The sequence below is a fragment of the Montipora capricornis genome, chromosome 8, assembly GCF_036669925.1.
Source record: "Montipora capricornis isolate CH-2021 chromosome 8, ASM3666992v2, whole genome shotgun sequence".
In the NCBI taxonomy this organism is placed as follows: domain Eukaryota; kingdom Metazoa; phylum Cnidaria; class Anthozoa; order Scleractinia; family Acroporidae; genus Montipora; species Montipora capricornis.
The window spans coordinates 41,078,718-41,093,717 of NC_090890.1; the positions used below are offsets into that span (position 1 = coordinate 41,078,718).

At 40.3% G+C, this 15,000-nt stretch overlaps 1 protein-coding gene across 2 annotated transcripts in view; it reads left to right on the forward strand.

The window, feature by feature from the left end:
* LOC138059904 (tubulin-specific chaperone D-like) overlaps positions 1 to 15,000 on the forward strand; it is a 27,177-nt gene that overhangs the window by 10,679 nt on the left and 1,498 nt on the right. For both annotated transcript variants that reach the window (XM_068905558.1, XM_068905557.1), the window contains exons 16-47: positions 1 to 70; positions 652 to 683; positions 947 to 1,009; positions 1,381 to 1,440; positions 1,550 to 1,646; positions 2,471 to 2,528; positions 2,794 to 2,823; positions 3,339 to 3,424; positions 3,961 to 4,041; positions 4,340 to 4,413; positions 4,733 to 4,850; positions 4,966 to 5,026; positions 5,788 to 5,810; positions 6,118 to 6,149; positions 6,240 to 6,302; positions 7,303 to 7,358; positions 7,445 to 7,526; positions 7,852 to 7,906; positions 8,077 to 8,140; positions 8,326 to 8,417; positions 8,614 to 8,754; positions 9,093 to 9,176; positions 11,740 to 11,844; positions 11,987 to 12,040; positions 12,393 to 12,531; positions 12,925 to 12,977; positions 13,082 to 13,150; positions 13,230 to 13,307; positions 13,558 to 13,647; positions 13,838 to 13,925; positions 14,551 to 14,660; positions 14,806 to 14,884. The exon at positions 1 to 70 is cut by the window's left edge and continues 5 nt beyond it. In XM_068905558.1, the coding sequence (XP_068761659.1) occupies positions 1 to 70; positions 652 to 683; positions 947 to 1,009; positions 1,381 to 1,440; positions 1,550 to 1,646; positions 2,471 to 2,528; positions 2,794 to 2,823; positions 3,339 to 3,424; positions 3,961 to 4,041; positions 4,340 to 4,413; positions 4,733 to 4,850; positions 4,966 to 5,026; positions 5,788 to 5,810; positions 6,118 to 6,149; positions 6,240 to 6,302; positions 7,303 to 7,358; positions 7,445 to 7,526; positions 7,852 to 7,906; positions 8,077 to 8,140; positions 8,326 to 8,417; positions 8,614 to 8,754; positions 9,093 to 9,176; positions 11,740 to 11,844; positions 11,987 to 12,040; positions 12,393 to 12,531; positions 12,925 to 12,977; positions 13,082 to 13,150; positions 13,230 to 13,307; positions 13,558 to 13,647; positions 13,838 to 13,925; positions 14,551 to 14,660; positions 14,806 to 14,884 (2,387 nt within the window). The remainder of the gene's footprint in view (positions 71 to 651; positions 684 to 946; positions 1,010 to 1,380; positions 1,441 to 1,549; positions 1,647 to 2,470; positions 2,529 to 2,793; positions 2,824 to 3,338; positions 3,425 to 3,960; positions 4,042 to 4,339; positions 4,414 to 4,732; positions 4,851 to 4,965; positions 5,027 to 5,787; positions 5,811 to 6,117; positions 6,150 to 6,239; positions 6,303 to 7,302; positions 7,359 to 7,444; positions 7,527 to 7,851; positions 7,907 to 8,076; positions 8,141 to 8,325; positions 8,418 to 8,613; positions 8,755 to 9,092; positions 9,177 to 11,739; positions 11,845 to 11,986; positions 12,041 to 12,392; positions 12,532 to 12,924; positions 12,978 to 13,081; positions 13,151 to 13,229; positions 13,308 to 13,557; positions 13,648 to 13,837; positions 13,926 to 14,550; positions 14,661 to 14,805; positions 14,885 to 15,000) is intronic.

Below are 15,000 nucleotides of genomic sequence, written 5' to 3' on the forward strand. Positions count from 1 at the left end.
GTCGAATAACTGGCAGGCTTCCACAAGAATTAGCTGATCAAATTGTGGAAAATGTGTTGGAGCTTTTTAGGTGAGATTTTATAGCTCATGTGAAGGTAACTGCTTGGTGTGACAGTATGGTAATTGAGTTTTGAAAGAAATTTGTTGTTTAATTTGGTTTGGCGTTGCCACACATTGTGATTGACTTAAAAATCGTGTGCCACAGTTTGAGCCAAAGGTTAAAAGCAAAAGCAGTTGTGACTTGCTTGCATGCATTTTCGCCTCGTCACTGGCTTCAAGTATTTTCTTTTTATCATGATTGCCTTGTATGTTTGTGATTTGCCAACATATGCATACCGTACTTTTGTGGGTTTATGGCACTCAATTGATATCGCTTTATTTGTACATCGTTGCATCGCGTTTGCTCTCATTGTCCATGGGCATAGCCAGGATTTTCATAAGGGGGAGGGGGGGGGGGGGGGGGGTCACACTGTGTCAAACAGAGGGTGGTCACCAGATTATAGCGTTTTTGCCACCTGAATATTGTAGGTTGTTTGCTTTAAAAAAAAGGCTTACAAAGGGGGGGGGGGGGGGGGGGGGGGAGGGGGGCCTCAGCTATCATCAAAGCACTACTTTGTCATTTGAATTTTATAGTCAACATTTGTTTTTCAGTTTCAGGGAATCAGATTCTAGTTGGCATGGAGGTTAGTTGCTAATTCTTAACAGTTTTCCTTTTCTTATTGAGAAACATATCCAATTTTTGCATCTTCTGTATATTGAGGGGCATGACCTTAGGGGGGGGGGGGGGGTTGGTGGCGGGGGAGGGTTAGAAGCTAAATGTTTTCTTGGCTGTACCATCAGCAAATGCCCTTTTCTGCGTTTGTATTCTCCAAATTTAACTCGGTATGTATGTGCTGAAGCGTGAACCAGTTGTTAATTTAAAGTGTATAAATTCGTCTTTTTTTAGGGTGTTTAGCTCTTGCAGAACTTGGCCGAAGAGGATTATTGCTGCCTCACAGGCTTCCTGAAGGTTTGTCATAGACATAAGTCATCAATATAATATACAGCCATGATAAAAAGGTAAATGTTAGGAATCTGTCCAGAAAGTGCAGTAGGTCATTCTATTTTTCTTCACCAACCGTGTTGTACACAGTAAAAACATGTGCAGGAAAGAAATAGAGACCAACGATTAATATCTTGTCATTTATTGGTACGTCACTGCAGGAGTGGTGACCACACTGATGCATAGGCCACAGCATGCAGACACTTTTCAGGGTTTGTAGGTGGAGATAGAATTTAACATGATAACTCGCACCTAACTGTTGTGTTCAATTTGGTCACAGCTGCAGTATTGTGTTTGCATTTTCCTTTACAACATACCTTGTTTTCCTTTTTGTGTAGTTGTTCCTGCGGTAATTAAAGCATTGTCTTATGATGAGCTGAGGGGTTCACATAGTGTTGGTGAGTTGAAGACCTTTTTTGTTTCAATCATAATTTTTTCCAGGTTGTTGTTTAGGAGCATTAGTACAAATTTTTCCTGATTAAATCACTGTTTGTTGTAACTTGACAGGCAGTCACGTTAGAGATGGTGCATGTTATGTTTGTTGGTCCTTTGCTCGGGCATATGATCCCAAAGAAATTCAACCACATGTGCATGAAATAGCCAGGTACATACTATTTGATTCACTTTTATCAGTACAAGTCATACGTGTAATAAAAGTCTTGCAGGGGATCGCTTTATATGTGCTATATATAGAAGCTTATAGATTTTCCCAGCTTCATTTCAGGCTCCTTCTATTTATTTCAAACTGAGCTGATAAACACACAAGATGAATAGCAGCCATGGTTTTTGAATTATTGCTGTATAGTTATTTACTTTCTGAGAATGGAGATTATTTTTAGAGAGATCTTTTTCACACCTATTGTTCTTTGTCTCCACACCTGTTTTTCAGACATCGAAATTTGAGATTGTAACAGTGGCATTATTTTTCTTTAAACTCTACTATATAACTAAGTTTGCTGTATTTTCTGACGTTTTGTGAAATTAAGTTTGTGTTATTTGTTAACCCATCCCGAGGTTGATAGTTTGCATTTTGAATCCAATTTCCTCATTTTACGGGCTTTGTTCAAAGAGAAAACTAACTCGATCTTGGGGTGGGTATGGAGTATTTTCAAATGACGTCACGGTGACCATGAAGATACCGCCAAAAAAAGAAACTGCTGCCATGTTGGTTTCCCAAACGAACCCTCCGGTATTGAAGCTTGTTCTTCTGCAGACGTTTTCTTTAATTTGGTTAGTTGTTGTATAGCTGTTTAACGTTGAAATCAGCAGTAGGATAACAACTTTTGTGGCATCTATCCACCTATAAAGCCGGTGGAGGGAAGTGTGGAGGGGGAGGGGGTAGGGATAACCAATCATGTAAAAAGAGTTAGGTTAGCGCTATATTCTATCCTATCACACGCATTATTCCAAAAATATTTTTCTTCACAGTTCCCTTGTAACTGCTGCCTTATTTGATCGCGAAGTGAACTGCAGGCGGGGAGCTTCCGTAAGTTTTTAACGGTTACAGCGGTTATCAGTCAATCAAATCATGTTTCCATAACGAATTCAACTGCCACCAAGAGAACAAGACTATTGTCAGGGAAACATTTGATTGACGTCCACCTAAATTTTACTCAGTCTCGAAATAGGAAAAAAATGTCGTTGAGGGGCGCATTTGACTGATAACCGCGCGGTAACCACTCTAGCTTCTTTGATGTGTTCTGAGTGTCTTTTTGGGGTGATATGTGATCGAGATCTGTTGTCTCACACAGGCTGCTTTTCAAGAAAACGTGGGAAGGCAGGTTAGTGCTAGTGCACACTATTAGTTTTTGTTCTCATTTGCCATTTGTTCGTTTGCTCTTTCGTTCCTTCATTAGTGCGTTCGTTGCATAGTTCGCGTTTCTTTCCCTCATTCATTTGTTCCTTCCAGCTTTTTTTGTTTCTTTGTTGTTGTTTGTTTTTTTTTTTTTCGCTTACTGGCTCGCTTGTTCTTTTGTTCATTGACACGCTCGCCTTCTCTTTCGCGGTTCTGTCCACTCTGCTGGCCGACTGACTGGCTCCATAACCGTCTCCTTCCACATCTACCTCCCCCTCCCCTGTCCCCAGCTGTCTTCTGTCCCCACTCCTTTTCCTCCCTTTCCCCCTCTCCCCCCACCCCCTCCGTTTCCACTCCCCACATCCTTCCCCATCTTCAACTGCAGTTCTACCAGTTTTGCCCGTTATTCTTCAAATGCAGACGATGTGCATGATTAGTATTTTCATGGTGTACAACTCGCATGGTTAACTGTCATACAATGTATATCATTTGCTTTTACAGGGAACTTTTCCTCACGGTATTGACATCCTTACATTGGCAGATTATTATGCAGTTGGAAACCGAGCAAATACATATCTCAGTGTTAGGTACGATGTTTCATTGAAATATTGCAATTTACGCCAAGTCCCATGACTTCTGCGTAGCAAGAAATAATTTGCAATGAAATAGCTTCGTAGATATTTTCCGTCTTTTAACCGAACGAAAATTGAGGCGAAAACAAACGCTGAATAAGGCGATTATAAAGTCTCTCCGGAGCTTTTCTTTCTCCTGGGGCCCGTTTCTCGAAAGTCGCGAAAAGCAATTTGTAAAACTGCTAACCGCTTGTTTTGGAAAGCCAATCTTTTAACGTGTTTTCAAGGTAAGAGAAAGAAAAATAACTGTGAAGTTTGACGACTTAAATCTTCTCCGTACTTGAGATACAAAGGGAATTGTGACACCCGAAAATGGCCCGTAAAGTTTCGGTACTTTCGAGTAATGGGCCCCCAGGTCCACGGTCACATTCAGCCAGCCCATTTTTGATTTGATTCAATCAGTAATTTAATTCATCCCTGGAACGTCGCTTACGAAAAAAATCCTCGCTAACATTTTGCCACTAATACTTTTGACTTCCTATTTGTTTCAGCGTGGCAATAGCTCAATTTGCGGAGTATACACGAGCCCTTATTGACAATTTATGTCATGTTAGGTTACAGCACTGGGACGGGTCAGTATTGTAATTAAATTTCACCTCTTGAAGCAAATATGCAGCTATCCACATTGTAAGGAGTGACTCAAGGAAGCGCGTTTGACATTTTCGCTGAAGGCTCTCGCATTGTCACTAACCTTATCTTCCGTTTGCTGGACTTCCATTTTATCCTCATAAGCCCGCAGCTTTGCAAAGCGACATTCTTAAGCTGAATTTTCTCCCCACCTACAAATCAGTTCCCTTGCCATTTTTTGCATTTGCTTTTGAGGGTTTGCAACGCTTCATTCTTATTCAGTTTATGATTTATTTTTGTCAGAAACATCCGAGAGCTTGCGTCTCAGGCATTGCACAACTTAACACCAACCGATCCAGATTACTTGGCCAAAACAGGTACCAATAGAATTTTCAAAAAAATGGCATTTGCATTAGACATGGGCGGACCTTAACTCCGCCGGCGATAAATCAATTGAATTGATTTAAACCAGCTTGAAAGCACGAAATGCATGGTTGGAGAGAGGCAGCTATGATTTTTGTTGGAGTGCGGGAATCACACAGTAGTCAGAGCACGTGTCTTGCCTTGTTCAGTCCCCGGCCTAGTTCCTTTCCACTTAATGCGTTTGGCACTCACTCACAGTTAACTATTATTGTTAAGCAATTTGTTCTTCATGCATCTTTAATATTAATGTCACAGTTTTGGTTTCAATTGTAGTTTTACCCAAGATGTTGTCACAAACAAACAGCATTTACCTCAACACACGGCATGGAAACATTCTGGGCTGCGCTGAAGTAGTTCATGCTCTTCATATTTGGGCTGAGGAAAATGCAAAGTAGAGGGCTTATTTTGATTTTCATCTGTTTGAACTTTCACACTGGCTGTGTTTTGATCTTAGTTCGCTCTTATTCGTTTTTCCTTTAACTTCATCAATGTGATTCTTTTTGTAGATCTGTGACTGAAGTAATCGACGAAGAATGTTTAGATATTTTGAAACACATTGTTCCACAGGTAAAATAGATTTCGTTGCATATTGAATGCCTCTAATATTGTAGTTTACAGAATAATCATTTATGTTTATTGTTTTTACTTGGACGCAGTTTGTAGAACGATTCCCTCTTTATATCACTCAGTTATTCGTGGCCATAGTCTTGATAATACAATGATTTATACCAACTCTGGCAGTTATTGGAAAGAAAGGCTATTTTACATTTAGTTTTTTTGTACTGTTGGCCATTTTTAAATATCTGACCTGACCTGGACGGACCGAAGGTGTTGTGCAGCCGGCTAGGCGCTCGGCCCCTGAACACGACCCACGTATGACCTCGGAGCACAGCACCACAGCCTGATGGAATAGGCCGGGAGTTGATTTTGAGGAGGGGAGGAGAACCGGAGTACCCGGAGAAAAACCCTCGGAGTCAGATTGAGATCGACTGAAACTCAGCCCACGTACGAGTTGAACCCGATCACAGAGGTGGGAGGCACGATTGATGACCACCAATCCAGCCTGACTCCCACGTCGTGCGTTTGTTGTAAAACCTGTCGCACGTTCCCGAATAAAAGCTTTTTTGCTTTAATTCTTTGTTTGCAGTAGAAGTTAATAAATCGCGTATTAGATGTTTTACCGTGAGTATAGCGTCAGTATTATGACTCGCCCCACGTGCTGGTCAAAATCCCGCAAAGTGCCGTAAAAATATTTCGCGATACTGCACAACAAATATCTAATGAGATAAAAACGATCTAACATCCTTTCCCGTTTTTTTTCTGTTCAGTTAACGGCAGCCAAGCGTTTCAGGTATTGTTACTTGATATACCTTACGTTATTTTTCTTTCCCAACATTTGCCCCCGAAATGTCCACGTAGCTAAGACGGCTGAGGCCTTTTGGGTGCCATCGGCATTATCTATCCATTTTTGAGCGCGTCCATTTCAGTCTGGATTATTTCATCTGTGCTGGGAGTGGAGTGTGTATGATGCTCACTAAACAAAGAGTGTCCTATATATATATATATATGTCGTATGAGATTTGCTGTCACTGAGATGAGAAAGGTTTTCTGGCGATGCCTTTTAAAATGTTGTTAATTGTCATCTTTTTATATTTTAGAGGGCTTGGTGGCGAGTATATGCGTCGAGCAGGTAAATCAGGATGCTTGCTTTATTAATACGCATTTTTCTCTTCGTTAAATCTCGTCATTCAGCTTCTCTTTACTTTTTCTGCCATTCTAGTTTGCCACCTGATACAAAAGGTATCGATATCGAAACTACCATGGAATGGCGATCAGATCGTCGGTAAGAATTACTGCGAAGAAACGAACGAGTCAAAGATATACCTCATGGCAGAATGCAATTTTATGCAGTCACTTAAGCAATAAGGAGACTCAAACCAATCTCAACACTTTCAGCACTCTGCAAACTCTGCAAAGTTTGAAAAAATTATCTGGAGTGGATTTAGAGCCTTAAAGTTTTCTAATTGTGAAGGTGTCTATGAATCCGCTGCAGAGAATTTTTTTAACTTTGCAGGGAGCTTTGTCTGAGCCAGCTAACCACTCTCCAGCAATAAAAATGTGGGGCCACCGAGTTCGTTATTGGCATAAAAAGCGTTTAAATCCAAAATATTGGGAGTATTTACATGTTTCTTTTGTTGCCTTGGTAACCTATTACGCCACATTAGTAAATGCATCTTGTTTTGGTGTTTGATTTGGTACCATGACATTGCAGTTGCGCTAAACAGTGTTGTAGAGTTAATCCTTCTAATGAGATATTACCTCCAATTTGTTGAAACTGCTTTGAGCCACCTTAAGGTAGACGATCTTTCTCTAATCGCCTATTTAAAACTTTATCTTCCTCCCTCCCAGGCCCGAGGACGGATCACAGATCAAACGAAAAGTTACTCGTTAGTTTATTTGGTTGAAGGGAGACTACGAATTAATCTGCTCTTATTAATTAGCATGAGGCATCCACGTGCACCTGATCATCCCATTCCCACTTCCGGGACGGCAAGCGAATTGCTAGTCAGTCGCACGGCTATCCCCGAAAATGAGCTCCTGTTGGTACTCGTTTATACAACATGTTGAAGAGAGACTTAAGGCAAAATTCCTTGCCGAACAATACACTGCGACAAAGGCAGAGCGTGTTATGGAATCCTCTCAGTGATGTTTAGATAGGTCCTCGTTCCCAAGCTCTTGTCATCTATTCTTCCAGAGGGAGATGAAAAACCCTGCATGGGAACGAGACGTTCAAATGTGTAGCAAAATATATGTGTAGCACTATTTTTGTTTGCTTTTGGTAGATATATTTCAGACTACCATTGACGACAATCTGGCACACACTGAACCAGACATACAGGTAAAGAACCATTGGATTGCGTTATCAGTATCTGCTCTTAAGGCAAAAATAAGTTTTTAAGAGCTGTTTTGCCCTTCGTATTTTAGGAAAGTGCGGTGAGAGCGCTTAGTGCTTTATGTCAGCAGTATTATGTCAAAAAGGACGGTACACCAATCGATGGAATACAAGGTATGTGACTATTGAATTTAGAGGATTACGAAACACATTAAAACTCAGAAAAACGACTTTGAGATTAAACCTTCAATCACCCGTCCCCTTTTCTCAACTTTAACACGCGCTTTATTGTTGTATTCTTGAACCTTACTGTCACTGGATTCTTGAGCAAATATTTTAGCCTTTTATTGTTTCAAATTTGTATATATGTGAGTTTTATGAAGTTGAACTCGGACTTTAAAAAATAACCCGCACAACGGTCGGAACGTTATCATTTTATATCGGACGTTTTTATAAGAAATTACTTCATTTTATTTTTTTCCATCTCATTTAATTTCAGACAAAATTATTATAAATTATGTGGAAAAGTTGAAGAGCCCCTCAGAATTTTCAAGGTGGGTGTTGCACTTTTAAATTGCTTATCCAATTTTATTTTATTAGCTTTGTCGTATATGAATACGACAGGGTAACCACATCAGCGTGAAGCCAGATACAACGGACCCGAGTGAAAAGGATGCCGGACATAGTTTTTTTTATCATAACGATTTCATATATCTTTTTTTAGAGTTGGTTTTTCTCAAGCCTTAGGGTCTTTACCCAGATTTTTGCTGGTGTCAAGATTAAAAACGGTGAGATATCCTACTCGTTTTTCCTCCGCAAGGAACAGTTTATTTCCAGAACTTGTGAAAACGGTAGTCATGTATTTTAGTACTTTTGTGCTGTCTGTTTTCCTCGTTTTATCAGTACTTACAAATTTCACCTGAACTGTTGACGTGAACGCGGATAGTAGTTTAACAATTTGTTTTTGTTGTAGGTATTTTCAGGTTTAATCGCAACCACGCAGATATCAAATGATCCTGGTAAATTCGCTGAATCTCGGAGGGATGCCCTGAAAGCTCTTGCCAGGTCAATCACTGAAGTCATAGGTTTGATCGAACAGAAAATCAAAGTCAGTGATAAGCGATAAAAGAATTGTCGAACTCTTTCAGATTGTTTAAATTGCCCTAATTTTCCCTAATCTCGCACTTTTATTTTCCACAAATACAAAAGGCATTGGTTTTTTATTTGGCCTTACGACTCTTCTTGCATGTGAACATTTCAGAATCGCTTGTACTGTGGGACTGAGTAAGACTGGTGACGACGAGGATGTCGTAACAGAAAGCAGTCTTCGTGTTTTGTATGAAGCTAATATCGCCGCCTTGAACGATTACACTATCGATAGCAGAGGTGATGTAGGAGCTTGGTAAGTCGTTTAATTCTAGAAATAGCTTCAAGTACTGTTTTGGTAGTTAACTTCGCTTTGAAACTTCTTTGGTAATAGAGCGGTTTTCAATTGAGTGTCCGCAAAAGGAACTTGGCAATGGCTTTGGTTGTGCATCGCTACGCGTGGTGATTCGCTAAAACTGAAATCTCGCGCCACGTGCTCCGCCGTTCAAAGGCAATAGCAGACCCGATTTTGTATTGTTACCTTACTGAGAGGGTAGGGGCGGGGGCGGGAAGAGGGGGGCAAGAGACGATCTCTGAGAAGTCTTTAGTATTGCTATTTGACAGTTAATTCGATTTGTTGTTTGTTGTTGGTAGGGTTCGAGAGGCCAGCATGAGTGGACTTGAAACTCTGACTTGCTTTGTTGTACAAAACGACCCGTCGCTCCTTCCACCCGATATGTGAGTCAATGTTGTGCAGTTTCTTAAATACGTTCGATTGCAAACTCGGAATAATCTTCACTGCTTTGCTCACTTTCTTCGCGTCTCTTCAATAAATTTTTTTTCTGTTCCGTTTTTATGTTCTCCTGATATATTCTCGGTTCTTATTGATATTACAGCGACGGAGTAAGAGTAGTTATTATAGGTTAGAAGAGCAATAATAGTCCGGCTTCATGTGCGGCACGCATTTCTTTGCCGTATTCGGCACAACAACATGAAAAAAATCGGTTTTTGACTGGGAGGAGACCGTGAGCATACAACTGGAAGATATACAGCATTGCGTTAGAAATATTAAGCATCACGTTAACGAGGAAGGGCAAACGTGGCCGGGCTTGCCATTCCAGTGATTCCACGTTTCACGTAAAATGGAGTGAAGCTTGTGACAGCAACCTCGTTCCCAGGGCCTCCATTGTCTCTCTCTCTCTCTCTTCATCGACAAAGAGACACTGAGAACGAGGTTGCTTGTGACTTTAGCTTCGAACCATCCACGCCAACTCTGAATGGACTCTGTTAATCTCGAGTATTTAGTCTTTTTAAACATTGCTTGTAGAAAAAGACGGTATGTAAAATGAAAATCCTTACCTGACCAATTTTGCGAATGTTGATCAGGACTTTCTGTGAGTCAACGTGAGTTCATAAAGAAAATTGCGATAAGGAGTCAGTTATGAACAATCTTTTACCTTGAAAACTAATTTTCCGTTGTTTGACTTACCGAAAATGGTTTTGGAATTCTTTTTTTTTCCACAAGCAACTTGTTGTGTAGAAGAGAAACGAGAAAAAATTCCACATACTTATACGGCAAACTTGAAAATGCCAACTTTCACGCAGAAATGGCAGGCGGCAAACGGCAAACGCTAAAAATGGCGGGAAAATCATTGTCACGTGGTCACTTTTGCCGTGCGCGTGTCCCGTTGACGTGATGCTAAAAGGGACCTTAAGTTTGACGTTTTCGCTTGTTTACCGCAAACAGCAACGCCTAAAAGTCTCGTGACTCCGATTTTGCCGTCTCATTTGAGGTTCACTTTTCAACAGTAAGAACCCTGTCTATCGGTAAGTGAATAACGACAAAGGGTTTCGCTAGTTTTAAACCATTAAAGCTGCGTATTGACATGAAAGTTTACTTTCCTCAGAGGAAGCAAATCGAAAGTGGTTCAGCGTTGTCTGTACTCCTATCGACAACGATATCTGTTTTGACCAACGTAGTTGTCGATAAGAGTACAGACAACGCTGAACCACTTTCGATTTGTTTTTTACCACAATGTTCAACGCCAAAGAAAGTGTTTATTTCAGAGCGTGACCAAAATCATGACACAAAGAAAGAGCAAGCGTTGTCTATAACTTTCTCGCAATATGATTGGTTTTTTCCCCAAAATGAGCGTTCCTGATTGGCTATTACATTGCGTGACAAAGTGACCCGAACATGACGCGAGAGCGTTATCTAGACTCTTATCGACAACGGCAATTTAGCCAATCAGATTGCGAGATTACAAGCAAGCTATCTCGATGAATGAAATTAGTTTGATTCAGTTGTGAGATTACAAGAATTACCAACCACACGTCCTTGAACCCATGAATCTTCATAAACAAACATGGCGTCGTGATCGATGCACGCGTTTCGTTGTAAAAAATAAACCTGAATCTTAAGGCCGGACTATTCACATACGGCGAACTCCGAACTGAAAACGGCTGGCCTTCGTTCGCGGTTTGCGGTTTTACAGGAAATCCTCAATCTTAAGGTCTCCAAACGGCAAACGATAGGCTGCTGTTTGTCCTCAAATCGAGAAAATTCTTTTATTCTACTGTCTTTTTCTTTCGAGAAGTTACTTGATAGCTAACAGGTAAGAAAGTTTTTCATCCTGACGTTTGCCGTTTTAATATATTTACAGATTCACTCCACTAAATTACAAATAGATAATAAATTAAATTAATCACTACCATAAAGAAAAGTTGCGGAGAAGGAGACAGCCAACAGCACTAATCAGTGCGCCATACTAAGGATTCCCCCACTAGCTACGATGTAAGAAAAATATAAACAATATAAAAGTTGAAGTTTCTTAATAAAACTTAAACCTTCCTTTTAAAAGTTGCAATACTATTTGATTTTCTAATATTATTAGGTAAACTATTCCATTCATAAACAATACGGTTAAAAAATAGCTAAATTTAAAACCTTAAAGTCTTACTTCTTATGGTTATAAATGTACAAATCGTTTGTCGTGAACGCATTGCGCTAAAACCCCTTCTACACACGCACAAAATTTGGCTCGGTACCAACACTTGAAGAACCGAGCACCCCTCCAGAGATGTGCTGGGCACCCCTATAATTTCTGGCACGGGTGTCTAATATGCCTCCTGTTTACACACGAAAATTTACCTTGCCGTACTCGAAAAAACATAGGTGTGGTACCAAGGTTTCAGAGTGCAGTGCCAGATTTTTGTGCCAGTGTAAAGCGGGTTTTAATCTCTATTCAATCATGCATGTGGATACTATAACAATTCTTAACTTTTTGCTTTACTTTCTCAGCGTTCAAAGAGTAATGCAGTGTCTTGCACAGCAAGCTTCCGAGAAAATTGATCGCACAAGAGCCCACGCTGGCGAAATATTCCTTAGACTTCTATACATGGACAGGTCAGTAGTTCAGACCGATAACAAAAGGCCAGACGAGCTCATTGCTCACCAAATGATCATGGTGTGTTTTGGACATTTTGTGTTGTATTCTCACAAATCCCTTCATCTCTTCAACACGCAGTTTCTTGTCGTTATTTTTCAGCCCTTCTGTTCCTCATATACCACACTACAGAGAGCTTCTTGAGATTTTCCCAAGGTATGTGATGATTGGCAGTGGTTGAACACTTATTTCCTTGTTATGAGGTGATTCCCTCTGCCGATTATGTCCCATGTATTTCCAAAACGCAGTCAAGTAAGCGTCAGCCTATTGACGGCTGCCCTAGCTATATATCTCTCCCCTATAACTGAATATCATGGAGGGGCGTCTGCATGCCATTTTTCTTGTTATTTGAACAGAAATCTCTTCTGAAAATTATTTACATTAAAGCTACGACATCCTGTGCATGTAATAGGCTGCTGTTTTCGCATGGTTCGATTTGATTTGGCTTCAGATCGCCCTGATTGCGAAAAAGTGCCAAATACATGCTTTCCTCTCTGCTTTACTGTAGAAATGATTGTTCAGAGATGAACTGGAGTGCACCTGCAGACTGCTTCCCTCGAATCACCAAGCTTTTGGCCTTGTCATCCTACCGGCGACCCGTTCTTCTTGGTTTAACGGTTAGCGTTGGTGGTTTGACCGAGTCGTTGGTGGGTGAACATATCTCTATCATTATTATTATTATTTATTTATTTATTTATTTTTTTGAAGTGCAAATTAAAGCGAAGATTATAATCAGGGAAGTATTTTACTAAGACGAACACATTAGAATTGCAAGAGCAGAGAGATCAGCCCTGTGTAGCGTTAGGCTGCTGCTTTTAATTGCTTCTCCCTTTTCAGTACTTGGTTGATGACTGTGGCAAAAAGGCAAAAATAAAATATTTCATCATGATTGAGTTTTGGAAAAAAGAAATTTTACCCCCAAGTTTACCGTTGCAGTAGATGGGAAGTTTCATCTCTCTTACTATCATAATTTTTCCCTTGCGGTTAATTCCAGATTTCCCCGTAAAACTTCAAAAGGCTCTCATATTTTCCTTTTTCAGGTTCGACATTCGTATGCTTCATTGCTTGGTTTCATGAAAACCATTAACAACAGGTAGTTAAAAATTATTCTTGATATTTTCAACTGTGTTGTGAAATCTTGCACCTTCGCTTGTTAAGGAATCATGCGCCCTTCCTTTTGACCTCTTGTCATTTCAGTGAAAAGGATTTGAACGCTTTTGCGGAAACGCTTTTGGAAATTTACCAGGCAAACCAGAAGAATGACAGGCAAGTTCGATTTTGTGCGTTTTGGTTTGGTTTAGAACGTCTTCGGTACCAATTTATCCGTTTGTTCGTTTTATCACAGAATAATAGTTCCTTTGTTCAAGATGTTGGATATGCTGTTTTCAAACGGATGCTTCGAGTTGTTCGCGGATGATGAAAAGTAGGTTATAACGCGAATGGTTCATTCAGTGATGCAGAACTACAACACGTGATTCTTGAGGTCGTTTGTCGAAGAGCAAGGTGGCTGAAACAAAATTGCTTCATATTTATGCCATGTAATTTTCTGCGATATGATGTACTGTACTTTGTGCCAGGCGCTTAAAACTACTATTCAAGCAAAAAGCAAATATTAATTGTAGTCGTTGTGAGGATAATGATGATGATACGAACGTTTTTTTTTTCTCTCCTAGCCATCCGTTTCCTCAAAGTGTGTTAAACCTGACCAAGAATGAGATCTTCAAACTTGGTTGCGCTGGGAAGCTGATAACCAGTGTTAACGTGTAAGGACAACCCTTTTATGCTCCAAAGTTTTGCAGGGTCGTTGTTCAGTTAACCAAGAGGCATTTTAACTTTTCAGCTCAATGCCTGCCAGCCACATTGGAGACATCTTTAATGATTTTTGTATCGCTCTCCTCTTTTCTTTTCCCGGTTTTACTTTCTTTGGTCATCCTCTTCCTCAATTTTTTTAAGGTTCTGCGGACTATTACAGTTTCCTGGGGTAACAAGAACAAAGTCTTTCCAACAACTTTCCATTTTCCTCTGCCATAAATACCCACAGGTAGGTCTTAGATGCAGAACTGGAACTGAATAACTTCAACCAGATCAAACGACAACGAGAAAACTAAGAGTGTGTATGAGGAGAATATGGCACTATCAATGAGATGTAGATCAGTTCTAGTTGATATTATTAGGGGCGTTTATACGAGAGAAAATAAGCCGCGGTTTACTCTGGCCGCGGCTTACATAAGACGCGAACACCCCGTATAAATGGTACCAAAATCTACGTTCACGGCTTTCTCAAGCCGCGGCTTATCCTAACCTGGGAGGTTATACTCGTATAAATAGTTCCTTTCGCGTATTATGTACGCCGCGGCCAGAGTAAGCCGCGGCTTATTTTCTGACGTATAAACGGCCCTATTGTCTCCACTTACTTTGGCGATTCAAAGACACTGATTTATGTTGCGGTATAACACAATACATCTAAAAGTGTTTCTACCGAAATTATCAATTCTACCAGGAGAAAATTCTTTGTATGGTTTTTACAGCCCATATTGCCAACAATAATTATAGGAATTTCCAGAAAGATTCCGTCGCCAAAATCACTGGAGTAAATCTCTGATGCTTGCGAGATTTACGTTGGAAAGTGATAAAAAAAATCTCCTCAATCTTTTTTGTTTTCACAGGTTCGAAAGACAGCCGCTGATCAGCTTTATTCGGCGGCATTGACGTACGATGATATCGTCCCCGCAGAGAACTTAGATGACGTGTTGGCAATACTGAGCGAAACGTCCTGGTGAGACATTCGTATATTCTTTGAATTGTAAGACTAAGAAAAACAGGGCGTTAAAATAAACTTAAACATCTTTTCCCTGTGATAGTCATGCATTCGCACTCTTAATTTATCATGAATTCGCAATTTACTTTCCATGGTATTTTAGGGACGCAAATGTTGAAGGACTTCGCGTCATTCGAAACAAGCTATGTGATATGTTAGGAATCCCTCATCCAGTTTTGAAGGTAAGGTCCTGCAAATTTGGCCAATCACAATAGAGGCAGTCAGTTAGATGAGCCAACCGTGATCCTTAGTTTCCTTTTGCAGCCGACGCCAAGCGCGCGAAAACTCTAGCAAGCCA